The sequence below is a fragment of the Lonchura striata genome, chromosome 3 (genome assembly GCF_046129695.1).
Source record: "Lonchura striata isolate bLonStr1 chromosome 3, bLonStr1.mat, whole genome shotgun sequence".
Taxonomy (NCBI): domain Eukaryota; kingdom Metazoa; phylum Chordata; class Aves; order Passeriformes; family Estrildidae; genus Lonchura; species Lonchura striata.
This window is the reverse complement of record NC_134605.1, coordinates 3049063-3066714: the sequence shown is the minus strand read 5'-3', so window position 1 is coordinate 3066714 and position 17652 is coordinate 3049063. Positions and strand designations below refer to the sequence as shown.

At 44.6% G+C, this 17652-nt stretch overlaps 1 protein-coding gene across 1 annotated transcript; it reads left to right on the top strand.

Moving 5' to 3' along the window:
- Positions 1-6303: 6303 nt before the first annotated feature.
- PROKR1 (prokineticin receptor 1) lies at positions 6304-13453 on the top strand. The gene is made up of 3 exons (XM_021555877.3): positions 6304-6489; positions 7959-8605; positions 11212-13453. The coding sequence occupies exons 2-3, from the start codon at positions 8115-8117 to the stop codon at positions 11906-11908; spliced, it is 1188 nt and encodes a 395-aa protein (XP_021411552.1). The 5' UTR covers positions 6304-6489; positions 7959-8114; the 3' UTR covers positions 11909-13453.
- Positions 13454-17652: the final 4199 nt, after the last annotated feature.

Here is a 17652-nt window from a genome sequence, read left to right as displayed (position 1 = left end):
TATTGCCTCTAATTTGTCCACAGAATTTCTGAATATTCTCAGAAAAGCACCACCACCGTTTTGAACCAGGAGGTGCTAATTCATTGTGATCCCATTAAGAAAGGCACTCAAACTTTGTACATTATCACCTAAAATGCCTTTTATTACAGTTAATATGACAAAAAAGGAGAGCATGGATAATCTTACCTGACTCAAGTGGGACCCCTGGGATGTACCTTATTCAATCCAAACACATCATCCTGATGGACATCCATAGGAAGGTTTTCACACTTTAGTGTTTTGAGCTTTGACAGGATTTTCTCAAATCCTCACAAAAAGGATTTTTACACAAGAACATGTGGCTGCAATTTTAAAGACAAGGAACATGGGGGTATAATTGCCTGACAACTGTGAGCACCAGCAGAGAGAAAGGGAAGGTTTTCCTCCTCATCACTACCAAATGGTAAAGAGATTCCTTTCGCAGCACTCCTGCCCCAAAATATTGCATCAGTCTGTGCAGCACACCAGAATGGAAGTGCTGAGCCCTTGGCTCTCACATCCATGCCCCTGAGCTGCCCCTCTCAGACAAACCAGCATCCATCTCCTTTTGACTGTAAATAATCTATATTCCACAGAGTCCTGAGCAAGATCCTGTTCCACCTCTGCCAAGCACAAGGTCAGCAGTCAGCCCTGGAGTGCCTGGGGGGACACAGACTCCACCCCAAAACATGGATGGACACCTTCTGGCATGGGTTTGCTTAATCTCCACCTAGTTTGGGAAGCCTGGACATGCCTTTCATCTCCTGTCCCTTCTACAGGGCTACTCTCAGATTTCAAAAATATGAGGAGGAAGTATCACAAGGCCTTTTTTGTGTTAGAAATTAGGTGACACCATGTTTACATGACTCATCCTGACACCAAGATTGTGTTAGATTGTGTTCTCATGCTCTGGGTAGCTTCAAATGAAACCACCACCATTAAGAATAATTCTGTTGAATTAGAATTCAAGAAAATCTTGGAACCATTCTGCCTGCCATGGTGAAATACCAAATTGTCAATGACAAATAGCAATGGCAAATCCACCACAATATTCCAAAGGGGAGACGTGAAGGAGCAGGATTCTGTCCGCAGCAAATGAACAGAAAGTAATGATCACTGAATACAAAGAACAGAGAAAAGGAAATGCTGCAGTGATGATAATAATTTTGTTAAAAGAGAACAGCAATGGCAAAGGAAAGTGCTGGCAACTGAGCTTAAATTTGAGACTGTAGCTGGAATGGATAACACTCAATTTTTTTAATTAATGCAACATCCAATTTTTCCTACTTAGACCACCAAAGAAATTGGCAGGTTTTTGGAAGGATCTATCTCCTACTGAGACATTTCAATTAAAATGCTGCTTCATTTCCAAAAACATTCCACAGCTCATAGCACCCACTGAAAGTGAAGATGAACCAAGTGTGTCTCTGAGTAAAATCCAAAGTCAACAAAGACTAAAAATCCAAAGGAGTGACAAGCCTGAATGAGATATAGGAAAGATTAAGCTCCTTTGGATGTTTCTAAATTCAAAGGCTTTTGAATATGGGGTCTTTGGTATCTCTGCCCCTCCAAGAGAAACCCTCAGATAAGAGGAGTGAAACCACTGCCCTGTTCCCCTGAGCTTGGCAGCTGCTTTTGTCTCTCTTAAGTTCCTGGTCGTTATTGTCTCCTAGCAATACATATGGGGGAAAATTCTCTGAGAGAAAGAACCAAGAGGAAGAATCCCAAACCCCAACATTTATGTAGCCCAGGAACAACAGTACAATAATCCTGAGATTTCTTAACATTTGCCTTGCAGAAGCCTTCTGCTCAAGAGAAGGGTTTGTGCTAACAGACATTTGTCCTAAGGCAGTGAGATTAAAAAAAAAAAAAAAAAAAACCACAACAAAACAAAAACAAAAAAACAAAGCCTAAAAATTGCATCCAAAACTCCCAAAGGAATACTTTAGGTATTAGGAATAACTAACTTTCTGCAGGCAAATGTAGTGTTCATTAATATCAGTTACGGACTCTCAATTTGAGTAAAGCCCTGGGCCAGGTGGTGGGAATACTGAGCAAAAATACACATGGTTGTAATCCATGTGTCCCTGCACCACATGTTTGCTTGTTTTCCCAGAAAATCACAAGTCTGATGCTTTGTCCCACTTCGCTGCCTGATTTATATTATCAAACTTTGGAAAATTCCAGCTGTGCTTTTAGTCAAAGCTTAGGTAAGATTAATTACTTCACTCAAATTTATTTAGCAATTAGGAGAAATTAGACCGTAGCTGAGTTTGCTCCTTTGCAATGAAGGGCCTGAGTCCTCAGGTCTAAATGCTGGGTTTAGAACTTCATGATTTCAAAGTCTCCAAACAAGTACTTTACACTGCAATTGTTGTTGCATCATTCAGCCTCCAAATAACCTCCCTATTCAACCTGTGAGCATACTAATGATCAAAATATTGATCAACAATGATAAAAAATAATGATCAACAAATAAACAGGAATGTGAATCTTTGTCGTGGTTTGATGCTGGTGAAATTCCAGGCACACATGAAAATCACTCACTCGCCCTCCCCTGCCTCAGCTGGGCAGAGAAGAGAAAACTGAGATAAGGACTGGGAGAAAACACCCCAAGGGTAAAACAGGATGAGCCTAGAGGTACAAAGTGAATGCATTACTAACAAAATCAGAGGAAGATAATGAGAAGCAAAATAAGCCCTTAAAACCACCTTTTCTTTCCCCTCACTCCTTCCCACTGACAATGCAGGGAGAAAGGGCAATTTGTCAGTTTGGTCAGTTTGTCACCCAAGATTTCCTTCTGCTGCTCCAGGAGAGGAGTCCTTCCCCTGTTACAATTGAACAGAATGGGGCCATGGGGTCACTTCTAGAGGAGAGAGCTCTGATGAACCTCTCTGATATGGGCCCAATCTCACAAGCAGCAGTCCTCCCAAAACTGCTGCGACGTGGGTCTCTTCCCATGGGGTGCAGCCCTCCAAGGCCAGGCTGCTCCAGGCTGGAAGCAGGGCCCTCTCTCTCCACCAGGTCTCCCACTGGATCACAGCCTCCTCCAGGCACCCACCTGCTCTGGCGTGGGAACCTCCTCCATGGGCTGTGGGTGGATCCCCACGAGCTGCAGGTGGGTCTCTGCATCCCCTGTGGATCCCCATGGGCTGCAGGTGCATCTCTGTGTCTCCTTCACCATGGTCTTCACCATGGTCTTCACCATGGCCTTCATCATGGCCTTCACCATGGCCTTCACCGTGGTCTTCACCATGGTCTCACCACAGTCTGCAGAGGAATCTTGGCTCTGGCACCTGGAGCACCTTCTCCCCTTCCTTCTCCACTGACCTTGGTGTCTCCATGTTGTCTCCCTCACATGTTCTCACCTCCTCCTCTTCTTTGGCTAAAAAAAGCCACCTGTGTCCCCCATTGGTTTGATTGTCTTCTTAAATCTGTTATCACAGAGCCATTACCATCATCTCTATTTGACCCAGCCTTGGCCAGCAGCATGTCCATCTTCAAAGCCATCAGGAATTGGCTCTGCCAGACGTGGTGGAAGCTTCCAGAAGCTTCTGACAGAAACCACCACTCCCCTCCACCAAAAACCAGGCCGTACAAAACCAACACAGTTTTCGGTAGCAACTTTTCTTTCTCAGCCTTGTCGGAACTCAAAATGTCCCTCAGACATTTTTGTATGTTCTGGGACCAGGTCAGAAGCATTTGAGACCGTGGCAGACAGCTGGAAACAGCTGTGATTTTGGGTTTGAGCCATGGAATGATTTACCAACCTTGCAGGAAGAACAAGAAGTCACAAAAGTTTAGATACTAGAGTAGAAGTAGTCACAAAGTAGAGGGAAGAATTTTTGAGTGCTGTACAGGGGGGTTTTGGTTTTGTACATGGGGGTCAAAAGTTTTAAGATGGAGGGATTTGGGCCTGTCCTGTCCTCCCTCTTTCTTCTTCCTTACCTCCATGTTCTTGGTGATGTTGGCACTCACAGATTGGTTTAGAGTAGAAAAGCACCATTTAATATAGGTAATAGGCATTGGGGGAAAATGTAACCATGTAACACGTAATGTACCATATAAAAGATAGAAAAGCACCATTTAATATAGGTAATAGGCATTGGGAAAAACTGTAACCATGTAACACGTAATATACCCTATAAAAGACAACAGCAGCCCTGGGCGGGGAGAGAAGAAGCAGTCGGGGTCAGAGAGGATGTCAGGGTGTGTGTGTGCCTCTGCCTGAGCTGTGAGCAAACCACAGCAGCCCCAGAGAAAATCTTTTAGATAACTTGCAATAAACTGCCTTGAGACCCAACAACAGAGACTGCTGAGCCTCTCTTTGGAAGCTCGGGTTGGAGGAGAGACTTTTCCACCACACGGAGCCCCTGAACCAGACCTAGGTTCTGTCAAGTCTGAACGTGTGGCACTGGTAACACTGGGCCCAGGAAATACCTTGTGATGCTGTGTTGAATGTTGTGACACCATTGGGGAATCATCAATTCATGTTATTCAGGAGAAACCTTGTCCTCTGCAGAAACTGCACGCCCAAATCACGTGCATACACTTGCTGCACACACCCCATGGCTTTAGAGCCCTCAGGTCACCACACTAGCCCTTGCTGCAGAGGGACAGGGTGCTGGGACAGCCACTGAGGCTCCAGACCCAGCCCTGAACCTCCACTCTGCCCAAGGACAGTTCCCAGCACCTCTGGTTTTGTTCTTTGTCCAGTTACTCCCAGTCAACAGCTGTAAAGCACAGCACGTGTAAATCTCATTGTTTCACAGTGCTGCTGGTGTTCTCTGAGAAACAGCCTGGCACGTACAGCACCATTCCTTGGAGCACAGGAGATGAGCTACTGCTGTGCAGAAGCTCTCACTGAGAACACAGTGCACATCTGGAGTTATCAAGGTGCTGATGCCAGCTTGCCTTGAGTCAATGGGGAGAGACAGTGCTGCAGCAGATGAGGTTTTGGCCTAAAGGGATATAAATATTTGGATATCATATTGCTTGATTAGCTCACTAGATAACTTCATGTGAGACAGCTGAGCAAAGTCTTAAAGAGATCAAGAACATTCTTAATGTAAAACTCCCTTTAGTGTAATAGCTTTTCTTCAGGGGCATTTAAGGTTTCTGTGGCCCATTTTAGGGACCATTTTAACATGGCTCTGATATACAGTTTCCTTTGCCTCTCTCTCCATATTTACTATATTTACATTTTTTATGTAACAGAATTTAACAGGTGGACTGGATCCGATCTCCTCATTGTTCATCTGGTTGCACCCTTTCAGGACACTAAAAATTCCTTAGTGTATTTTCAAGTATTAAACTGGATGTTCAAAACAAAGCCAAGGAAAGTATTTGTTGTGAGATTCTTAATTCTCTCTCCTACATGCAGACACTGGGTGCTTTCCAATCTTCTTCAAGTTTTCTGGAAGGAATGCCACAGTAGTGGCTCTTTTATCCCAGATATATTTTACATTCAGAGGTTTCTTTCCTTACCTTCTTTTTCCAGAGCTAAGTGCCCACTAGCTCAGAAGAGCCCAGCCTTGTGCACTGGGGACACACAGTCTAAGTTTTCTGCAGACCACCTACACCCTTCATGACCTTTGACAGCCTCTGATGGGGACAATGTAATGTGTCCCACTGTGCACCTTGGAAAATGACAGCTAAGTGAGTAAGTCTGGAGGTGAAGAAGACAGGTGATGTGCCACACATTTCCTTTCCTTCTGGACAACTGGAAAGCAAAAGAACTGCTCCCTCAGCTGTGAGTGCTTCAGGGCAGTGAGGAGGCAGCGTTAGCAAAGGACACCAAGCCTTTAAGGATTCACTGCCACTTTTCTGCTCGGAGTAATTCCCTGAGAGGGCAAGGAAAGCTGTCAGGGGTCCTGTGATTTACGGCTATTCACTGTGTGTCCCTCCTGCTGGAGCTACTGCAGCTGCACTCCAAAAGACAATAGCCAGAGAGAGACACACAGAGAAAGGTTCCCGGGGAAGCACATCACCCTCCTTCCTCCCCCTCCTTTCCATTTTGTTTGTATTTTGCTTCTGTGGCACATCAGGTGCAGGCTGCTGCTGCCCGGCACAGGCGAAACCCAAAGCGGAGGGCAGACGGGGTTTGTGTGCTCCATGCTCAGCCTTGCTAACAAAGCCCCTCTGCCAGCTCCATGAACTCAGGGGCTTTGAGGCAGAGGAACCCCAAAAGGGCTGTGCTCTATTGTCTCCAGATCGTGCTGCCTCTTTAAAATCAGAAATGCACGGACAGCTTCGAGGTGCCTCCCACCGAGCAGAGGCTTTAGATGCAGGCACAGAGGCAGAGGAGCCATCCTCCCCTGAGCACAGGGCTATCCTAATGGGAGAGAAGGCAGCGCTCAGCAGAGTCCTTGGGCTGCTTCCAGTGGTCCTTTCTCTCCTCCAGGAGCAGCAGAGGAGAAACCTGGCGGCTCTCCACAGTTCCTGAGACCTCCAAGATGAGCACAACTGCAGGTACCCTTTGAGTCTTATGTCAGTTTGTAGATGGTTGTGTTGTCTGTATTTGTTTTACAGCTCTTTTGGTATTCCACAGCAGTGGAATCTGTCACAGATACTGCCCCTTGCTTTGGCCAACAGATTTTTCATCCAGGTGTTTATATAGCACTCCTCTTAAATGAACGTTTACCTTTCCAGGCAGTGGAAGTGTCTCCTGAAGCAGCCTCTTGTCAGAATTGTTTCATTTCAGGCTTCAGCTTTCTGTCATTCTGTTCTGCAATGCTCAGTTTAAAAAACAACGTGGTGACCAAAGTTGTAAAAGAGAGTTTCTGACAGGTATTTGTTAAGTGTCGGTACATCAGGGTCTGAAGGTGGTTCCAGGGAAAGAAGGGAGCAGATTACCCTTTGTAGCTGTGACTGCAATTGTTCAGTAGCGTTTGACACCCCGAGGACTTACTGCTTCAGGGTAGAAAAAGCAGTAATGCTCCCAGATCCTCTGCTCGGATGAGGTGAGGCTGTCCTGGCAGCTAGGGGTCTGCTGTGATGATTCCTAGATGGCCCATGGGAAGATACAAGAAGATGCCCTCTCAGCATTCTGATACAGAGAGGCAAAAATAAGGAGTAGATGAAACTTTTTTTTCCCCCTCTGTGTGGGAAAAAAATAATATTTTTAAAATATTTGGTACAACTGGCAGTACAAAGAGGGGAGCCTCCTCCTCCCAGCATCAAAAATGCAAGGCACTCTCTCTTGCTTACAGAAGATTTTCTCTTTCACCTTTCACTCTCTGTGGAAACACTTTCCCAGTGAATGGCAGATTTGCCTTCACAGCTAAGCTCTACAAGTTGGTTCATGGGGTAAAATTCTTGTCTCTGCAAGTTGGCATACTTCAGCTGTTTGACAGAAGTGATAATGGATTACACTGGCAGAAAAATTTTGTCCTTGACTCAATTAATGGCTGCCAAAAGGGAAGTGAGGGATGTAGTATTTTCTTGGGTCTTTGTGACTCTTACTTCATTAAGAAATGTATTTAGAAGCAAGAACATCAGTTCTCTTTTCATTCCCCTCTACCACATCACTGTGAAACAACCAGAATAAACTTTGTCCAAATGGCACATTAAATGCTTTACAGCACACTGAGTTGTCATTTTAGCGTCTTTTACCTTACACAGTGATGACAGCACCATGGGCTTGCGGGCTGGTAGAGTTTTAAACTAGATTTTACATTCCTCCTAGACTGTCATTTCACTGCCTAGTGAAAATTTCATTGTTAGTAAATAAAACTGCTGCTGTAACAAACAGTGCATGAAGCAACTAGAAGCATTTATTTTGTAAGAACAGAAGCATCCCTTCACAGGGTATTTCCTCCTTCTGTGCACATGCAGCAACAGATCTGTGGGGCAATCAGGTGGCTATTGCTTTCCTTCAAGATCAGTACTTTTGCTGTCATTTCCTTTCAGGAAACATTTTCTTCTTTTTGTTCCCACAGAAGGAGACAAGTGAGGCTGTTGTCCCACAATCTTCTGGGGACAAACACAAGGTTACTCACAGCAAAAAAGGAAGTTTTGGGGGAGGTCTCTCACCTGCCACTCTTGTGGCTAACACAACACCAAGCTGCACATGCCAAAAGAAGACAGACGTGGCCATGGAGCAAACTGAAGGCGACCTAAATGCCACCACCCACCTCAGCTTTGCTGCAATCTACGACATCCATGACGGGGATTTCACCTCTCTGAGAAACTTCTCTTTCCCTTTCAATTTCACTTACGGTGATTACGACCTGCCACTGGACAGCGAAGAGGACATGACCAAAACCCGCACCTTCTTCACAGCCAAGATTGTGATCGGGGTTGCTCTGGCTGGCATCATGCTGGTCTGTGGCGTTGGCAACTTCATCTTCATCGCTGCTCTCGCCCGCTACAAGAAGCTGCGCAACCTCACCAACCTGCTGATCGCCAACCTGGCCATCTCAGACTTCCTCGTGGCCATCGTGTGCTGCCCCTTTGAGATGGACTACTACGTGGTGCAGCAGCTGTCCTGGGAGCACGGCCACGTCCTCTGCGCCTCCGTCAACTACCTACGAACTGTGTCCCTCTACGTTTCCACCAACGCTCTCCTGGCTATAGCTGTTGACAGGTAAGTGGGATCCCACAACTGCACAGAGATGTAGCCACAGCTTCCGAGGTTCCAAACCATGTCCTCAAGTGCCGCATCCACGTTTTTTGTGAACTGTTCCCCGGGCAGCATGTTTTGATGCCTGACCACTCTTTCAGTGAAGGGTTTTTTTTCCAATTGTGCAGCAGCCCTAAGAGACTGCCTGCCTTTTACTCCAGGAATTTTAATAATTTAATTTAATTGTATCCCTTCTCAAGACTTTTCTCAGCCTCGTGCACCACAGGCTCTGACAGACCAAGGCACTGAGGATCAGTCTGGTGCTGGCATAAGTCTGGCATGACTGACTCACAGAAAGTCGGAGACCAGCTCTTTACAGAAAGGCCATCATCACAAGACCTCTTTCATGTACAAACACAATACACATCTCTGTAGACCCTTTGCACATACATATGTGATTCCCACCCTTTCTTCCTCTTCTTTCCCCAATTTTTCTCATGTGCCACTTCAAACTTCAGTGTAGCATGGCAGTTTTCAGTCCCTGATGCAAAAATCAGCTCAGGAGCAGTGAGCCCTGCTGAGAGCTGTACAGATACAGCTTATGGCTGATTCAGCTGTTCCCGATGTGAATGGAAGTCTGTGAAGACACTCTGGAGAAGCTCAGAGATGTTTTCACTGGTGTGGGCAAGGGGATGATCAGCTCCTACAAAACAAATCCTTAACAAGCATCTAACAGAATAGGCTTTCACAGCAGCTGAGGACTTGGGATAAACTTCTAAACACTATGTATGCATTACCATTTTCTACCAGTTTTTCAGCTTCTACAAAGTTTTCTTGGAATGCTCTGCCAGTGCATCCCAGGCTGATGAAGTAACGGGTCATGGCGCCCTTATGCCTGTAAAGAAATCAGATTTATAGCATATCTTCCCACATATCTTTAAAAACAAGCCTGATTAACAAGATTAATCACTGAAGTTTGTTATAAGAACACACTGTTTTGATTTCATTGCTTTTCTTTTTTTTTTTTCTTTTTTTTTTTTTTTTTCTTTGCAAGCTATTGGTTTGGTAAACAGAGAGAAATCCCATTGTTTAACAAGCACATATTCCATGTTAGTTATGCCATGTGGATTGTTGACTTCTGTCTCTAAAAGTTACAGGCTGCTAACAAAAGTCTTCCCATGTTTAGGTCATTTAAAAGGAATCAGCCGTGTAAAGTAAGTCTGTCCCACTGAGGATTTTCTTTAGGGAGGGCTCTCTTTCTTCTTCATCCATGCCTATTCACATGAAAAAATAGGAATTTCACATTTTTAAGGCCACACCTACACTAGAAAAAATACAACATCTGAAGAGGAAGAGCGCATGGTAAGGGTCTAATGTCTGCACTGAAAATATTTAACTGGGTCCGCTGGACCAAACACCCATGGGCATTTGGTGTGTTCTATGTGCACTTTTGGAGCATAATCTTCCAGGATATTTCATCTGAATTCAGTTTGTGAGCTGCAGAACCACTCCACGGTAGCAGCCCAAGAGGGGTAAGCAATGACAATCAGGAAATCCACCACAAAAGCTTCCTCTGGACTCTGCTGGACGGATGGATCCCATCCAGCCAAATATTCTGCTGAGCAGATATGAATACATTATGATATGAGCACATTTAATACATACACATACATTATGCCACGACTTACTTCCCCAGGACCTCATCTAAAAATGTTAACCTTCTGCTCTGAAGTGAGGCTGACCCATTTTGCTGTCCCCTGACATTTACCCTGCACTGTTAAGAGCCATGAACAATTTATCTGCTTCCAAGAACTGGCTGATGAAAAGTGCTGCTGACTTTCCATTTTACTTTTGAATAAATATAACTTATAGATACTATTCTATGTATTGAATATATACAGATGGAATAGACTCCAAAGGAATGAGAAATTCCACTTTTTGAAACAATACTTTGCGTAAAATATTGTTGTACTGGAATGCCTGATAAAAATCTCCTCCTACAACCTTGCAGCTTTACAGTTCTAAGCAGTGCAAATATCTAACTCAAGTGTCCTGCTTAGCCATATTACTGAATAATGTATATTTAAGATGAATAAGCAATAGTTACCTCCAGAATACACACAAAAAGGGTTTGTGTGGGCAGAAAATAGATACTCATTCTGTTGGTGGCCTAAAATCATGTTCACCTGTAACCATACATTAGCATCACCTTCAGGTCTTTACACCCCACGGAATAACTACAAAAATAAGAAAAACACTGTGATGGGTATTTCACCTCTTTATAAAAAGAGCTATTTAAGTAGCTCTCTGCCTAGGGAAAACATTTTCCTGATTCTACATACTTGTCTTTTCTTCCCTGGGCCTGACTAGATGCATAATACTGCATTTTTCAGACTCTTGCTCCTGTTTCAAAGGAAAAGTTGTGATACAAAAATGTAGCTCAGCTCCAGGCTGCTACTTCACAGCATGTTCTTACAGATGATTATGTCCTTACAGACGAATATGTTCAGGCTCTCCCCTCAGGAATGACAGCAATTTCCTCCTGCCCAATTCTGTTTGCTTGTATTTTGAAGTGTGTTCTGACCAACAGTGTTTTCAGACTTCATTTTGAATATATTTTTCTGTTCTAGGTATTTGGCCATTGTCCACCCACTGAAACCACGCATGAATTATCAAACAGCAACCTTCCTCATTGCCTTGATCTGGGTCATCTCCATACTTGTAGCTATTCCATCTGCATACTTTGCTACTGAAACTGTGTTGTTTATAGTGAAAAACCAGAAGAAATTTTTCTGTGGCCAAATTTGGCCAGTTGACCAGCAGATCTACTATAAGTCATATTTCCTCTTCATCTTTGGCATTGAATTCGTAGCACCTGTGATTACAATGACCTTGTGCTACGCCAGGATCTCTCAGGAGCTTTGGTTTAAAACTGTCCCAGGATTTCAGACAGAACAAATCAGGAAGAGGCTTCAGTGCAGAAGGAAAACTGTCTTGGTGCTAATGTGCATTCTGACTGCCTATGTTCTCTGCTGGGCACCTTTCTATGGCTTCACAATTGTCCGGGACTTTTTCCCCACCCTCTTGGTGAAAGAGAAGCATTATCTTACTGCCTTTTACATAGTCAGGTGCATTGCCATGAGTAACAGCATGATAAACACCATGTGCTTCGTGACCGTGAAAAACAACACCATCAAGTACTTCAAGAAGATCATGCTGCTCAGATGGAGGTCAACGTACAAGGGAAGCAAATCTAGCACAGATTTGGACCTGAGAGCAAGTGCAATGCCAGTCACAGAGGAAGTAGACTGCATAAAACTACAATGAATTTTCTGAGGTTCTAATCTCACCTTTTTTGGAGAAGGGTTAAAGAGGAAATACCACCTTCTCAGAAGTTTCTTCCTTGTCTGTGGGAATACCCACCACTGGTGAGAGCCCTCAAAAAAGCAGCCTACTTTTGCATTCCCACCAGAACTCTTCTCACTGGACTGCTGGATAATCCTTAAGCTTGAACAGATGCTGTGCTTCAGTTCATGCATCTGTCAATTTGGGATGTAGACACTAATTTTATAGCTGTTAAATAAGAACAAAGAAGTTTATGAATGCATTAGAGCATCCTACAATGATGGAAAAGTTGAGTGCTGACCCTAGCAGTGATGCTTGTTTCTTAAGAGAAACTGCTTAACTCCCTTGAGCTTATGACTTGTACCCTCAAGCTATTTGGTGTCCTTTTCTTTCTGCTCAGAAGAGAAAGGATGCCAAAAAAGCCCATTTTGCTTCCTGTCACTCTTTAACCTCTCAGTTTACCCCTCCTCTTGAAGTCTACAGACCACCAGCTTTCTACTGTCATTGGACAATATGCACAGCATGCTCTTCTGAAAGGCACATGCTCTGAAAGCTAAAATCTGCTTCAGTCAAGTGAAAGCCACAAGTTTCCTGTTACACCTTGTTTAAGAATGCTTTATCAATATTCCACTCTTTAGTTTTATGGAGAGTGTTACTCTGTTATGCATTTGGAAATGCCACAGATATATATCAAAAGGATCTACTCCCTCACCTCCAGGCACCCTGTGGCCAGCTTCTGCTGCCTTGAGGTGCTGAGCTCCTCACAGAATCAATCACAGAATTGTAGCACTTGTGAATAACATCTCCACATTTCTAGCCCATCTGCACACATTAGCCAGGACTGTGTCCAGCTAGGCTTTGACTGACTCCAGGGAATGCTGGCAGTCTCCCTGGATCACCAGTGTCAGTGTTCAACAGCCCTCACTCAGTGAAAAAGTCTTTTCTTACGCTGAGATGGAGTTTCATGTGTTTTACCTTGCTTGTCAGTGGGATCCATACAAACCTACAGCATGGAGGTGGGAAAAATCCAACCAGGCATCTTACCAAGTGTGCACCTTCACAATAAAGGAGAAGCAACACCAAAATACCAAGGAGATCCTGAGATGATCCATCCATCTTTTTGGAAGCAAGCTTTAGGCTTCAGCCAGCCATCCTCTGGTTGAGTTGAGAAACTTATTGTCTGCTCAGATATGATGCAACAACTTCAGATGAATTCTGCTTTTCCTTCCACAGTGCTTCTTTTACTGTTCTGATTTATTGCAACTCCAGTTTGGATGTTTCATGACTGGCAATTGTGACAAAGCAGGTGACAGTAACAGTAATACCTGCTCATTTCAACTACTCATAAGGTATCATGGACTTCCGTGTGTGGAAATAAAATCTCTTCTTCTGTGATGACAAATGCTTCCTGTTTTAATGTGGTTGTGCTTACTTTTGGAGTAAATGGTTTTGGTAAATAACTTTTGTTTATTTGTGAATTTAAAGTGATCAGCAAATCCTGCAAATAAAACATGGCCTCAGTTTAAACATTCTGAATTATTTTTTGTCCTTTTCTCTTAGCCATCACTTTCTTACCCACCTGAGTAATGTGAATGATCTCATTGCTGCTGAAGAAAAATTGACCAATTAAATTTAAGGGCAAAAAGATTTTCAAATCCATTAAAATGTTCAAAGCCTCCCATCATTAGCTGCTCTTAAATATATGTTGAAGAGTATTTCATCATTTGCTGTTAATGAAAACAAAGACTGAAGTCATCCTTCAAAATGTCAGTTTTGAACAGGGGTAAGTACTAAATCCCTTTGTTTTCCAGCCTGCCACAGAAATTTAAAGGACCAGAGAGTTGAAGTATTTCACTATCAAAAGGTTTAATCTTGTAATCTCCTGAAATCTCATGGTTCCTTCTGAAACCTGCCCTAGTTGTAAGGGATTAGCTAGCATTACTGTTATTAGAGTGTGTGATACTCCTCCCACCTGTTTTCCCTACATGGTTTTGGTGCAACAAAGTCAACTGGCAATTTCCACACTAGGGAAATCCATCTAAGGCTGAGTTAATGAAAAAAAAAAACAACAACTTCAGCCAAGAAATATAGTACTAAACAAAATCTGGTGCAGAGAATTGCTTTAAAACTCTGGGGATCACTCTGAGCTCCAAGAGAGCTTTTGTGGACTGGCACTGTTCTCCTCCCCGTGCCTGCCAAGGGTATTAAAGCAGCATCCTCCACAGCCCCTGCTGAGGGTTTAGGTTTTGGGACTGCTGTGTTTTGACATGTTGAGGTCCTCCAAGCAGCAAAGCAGTGTTGCTGCCTGAACATCTGGATAGAGCAGAAATCATGATTTGCCTTCAACTGCATCTGTTGTGAGCTGCATCCACAGAAAGAGGGGGACTCCCACTGAGGGAGGGAGACAGCTCTGTTCCCTGATCCAAGCAGGCACATCACCTTACCCTGTGTTGGCACCAGCTCCAAACAGCCCAAAACAGGGCACTTTCAGAGGCAGTGTTTGCTCCCAAACTGAGCTCCAGCAAGCAGAGACCTGGGGCTTTGCATGGCGACCAAAAGTCACTTAAAAACTACTGTGAATACTCCTGAAGTGTGCAGGCAGTGGGAACAGGCTGTGACCCAAGTGGATCCCTCAGGGCAGGGTCTGAGGGACAGGACCAGACCCCACATTCCCCAGGGCTTACATGAGCTGTGCAGGGAAAAGAAAAAAAAGGCTTTTTTGTACCCTCACAATTTACCTAAAGGACAACATTTAGAGAAGGAATTGAATATGGACTGCACCTACTTGGAGCTCTGCTTGTAAAAAGAGAAAGACAAGCATAAGCTGGGAAGGAAGAAGGCAGCACTTATCTCAGAGGAGAAATTTGTGCCTTTCCAGCACAACTCCTGACTATTGGAAGGCAGGAAAAACTCCTCTGAGCAGGACCTCTGTGGCCACCAGCTGCCTACTGTAAGCTCTAGAACAGCTCCATCATGCAAGAACTGTGGCATGTGTCATGGATCAGGAGTGGGTGAGACCTGAGAGCTTTTGGCAGTGTTTAGACCACCATCCAGTGAATCAACCAGATGTTACCATGTCTCAGTTGTGGCTAGCTCAAATTTTTGCTGCCCAATGCAAAACTGTGGTGCTACCACACCAGATCACTGCTCAGCTGTCCTCCTGCAGCACAGCTCCAAAACCATAGCCTCACTTACTTCTACAGCAGCTCCTCCAGGGATAACTTGAGAGTAAAATCCAGTCTCTGCTCCTTCATGCTGAAAAACATAAACCCAGGTGCATCTGGAAGCTAAAACAGTGACCTGGAAGGGCTAAGAGAGCATAAGGAGAAGAAAAAGCAGCTATTCTCAGCAACAGGCACTGAGAAAACAAAGGTTGTGTCATTAAATCAATTGTCCCTGTACAAAAGGGGGATGACCTGCAAGATCCCAGGCCAGCATACATCAAAGTAGCCAGTACAGAAAATTTCCCTGGAGACTGACTCATTCAGGAGCTAAGACTTCGCTGTGATCCTTCTTTGAGCCTTTCCTGTGGCAACAGCTCCCTCCAGCTGCTGCCTCTGCAGCTCAGCATCACCACAAACTGCATCAGCTCACATCAAACACCGAGGGAATGGCGTCAAGCAGGTATTCCCAGGCTTCCTATGGCTCCAACAAGTAGCAACAGATGCTTCAGTTTATGACAGCTGGGTACCCAGGCACTTATCCAATGCCTGTAGTGTCTGCATTCCCCCTCTCCCTGTGTTGGCAGGGCTGGGTGCTTGGGCTGTCCCCTGTCTAAATGCTCTGTACCACCTGTGCAGAAAAACACACACCATTGAGCAGAAAAAAGCAGAATTGAGGCAAGACAGACCCTTGTCCCTCAGACTCACAGAGATCTTGCTCTCTCATACTCTCTGTTAGACCCTGTCCTATGGGCTGCCCTGTAACCCACATTGCCAGGGTAAGCCCTAACTTGCACACTCAATTATGTTGGAAATCTGAGGTGCTTGAGTCCAGCCTTTGGCCAAACACCACCATATGGACGAGGCCATGGCACTGAGTGCCAGTCCTTTCTGAAACACTTCCAGATACAGTGACTCCACCACCTCTATTCCAATGAAATTACCCTTTCTGTGAAGGAACATACTCCCAATGTCCAACCAGAACCTCCCCTGGTGCAGCTTAAGGCTGTGTCCTCCTGTCCTGTTTCCTGGGAGAAGAGACCAACCCCCAGCTGCTATGACCTCCTTTCAGGTAGCTGTAGAGACTGCCAAAGTCACCCCTGAGCCCCATCTTCTCCAGACCAAACACACCCTCAGCTGCTCCTCAAAACCCTCAGCTGTTCCTCAAAACCACTGGCGAGGCAGGAATTCCTGGAGCTTCAAAAGTGACCTTGTAACACCAGCCAGAACAGAAGAACGTGGAACAAATCCCAGTAGAAAAGTCACCAAATAATCATGGATAGTAAGCAACATCACTGAGCACAAAGTTGCCCAAATTGTAAAGTCATCACCTTCTTCAAAACCAATACCAAGTGACAGAAAACACTAAGATGGTAACACCTCCTGGAAAAAGGCATCCCTGAGATAAAAAGGAACATCAAAACTCTACCTGCTCATCTGCTGATTCCAGAAGAAAAAATGTGGAAGGTAACACATGGAAAGCAATCACAGGAAGCAATAGGATCTGGGTGCACAGCACTCTGAAAGCTCCAGAAGTGACACACTGCTCCAGGATGGCTCTGTAAAGTGCTGCAATGTATGTCAGGCACTATAGAAATAAAGAAAAAAGCCATAGGGTGAAACACCTCTGAAAGGCAGAGCCTCTGAAAAAGCCAAATGGGAAAACACTCCAAAAAACACCAAAAAGTTGTGAAGAACCCCTCCAGGGCCATGTGGTGACACTCTCCAAAAAATACCAGGAGGAGGAGGAAACTGGAAGAGTCAGTAAGCAATATGCAGCCAAGGACGCCTCTGTGAGGCTGTGATTAGCAACTCCAATTAGAGTAAGGCAGCAGTGTGGTGAAGGAATCCAAGAGAATTCAATGTAAGATTCCAAAAAAGAGCTGGGCCTCGTGGCAGAGGGATCCTGAGGCTTGACAAGAAGGTTTGCTGTGGGGCTGCAGGCTAAAGGGCTCCTGAGAGATGGCACCGTGAAGGCTGACAAGGGAAAGAGGCTCCTAAGGGGTGCCAAAGAACTGGCTCCTGCAGGGTATGATGAGCACAAAGCAGTAAAACCCTACAATGCAGAATACAATACACTACTGTACCACCTGCTACAGCAGCTACCCAAGAAACCATGGTATAATGCAGTACATACTCTGCAATGCATTTAAAATATGTAAACTACAATAAACAGGAATGACAGCACAGAACACATCCAGCATTGTAATGAAAGGAATGAGTGGGATATGAGTTACAAACTGTGGGTCTGCTTGCAGACAAAGCCAAATCCTGATAGGTGAAAGAAGCAATGGAAGGAGCCATAAATTCCAGAGGAATCCCACTAATTGACACAGACTGTTGCTCATCCAAGACCGTGCTGAATTCCTGGACTTAGAGAAATAGAAGAGCAATACGAAGGAAAATGGGGGAACAGGGTGGGGAGGTGCACATTAGAAGGGTTTCTGTATTAGGCTATTCAGGAAGTCTGTACCTCTCAAGTACCTCAGCCAAGGGGGAAAGAGGAAAATGAAGCAGGGAAATGAGGGTTAAAAGGAGGCTGCATCCTCCAGCAATTTGAGAGAC

Excerpts from the sequence above, each read along its gene's own strand:
- PROKR1 (XM_021555877.3), top strand. The coding sequence starts at position 8,115 with ATGGAGCAAACTGAAGGCGACCTAAATGCCACCACCCACCTCAGCTTT. Across the intron at positions 8,606-11,211 it reads CTGGCTATAGCTGTTGACAG|GTATTTGGCCATTGTCCACC; the intron begins GTAAGTGGGATC and ends TTTCTGTTCTAG.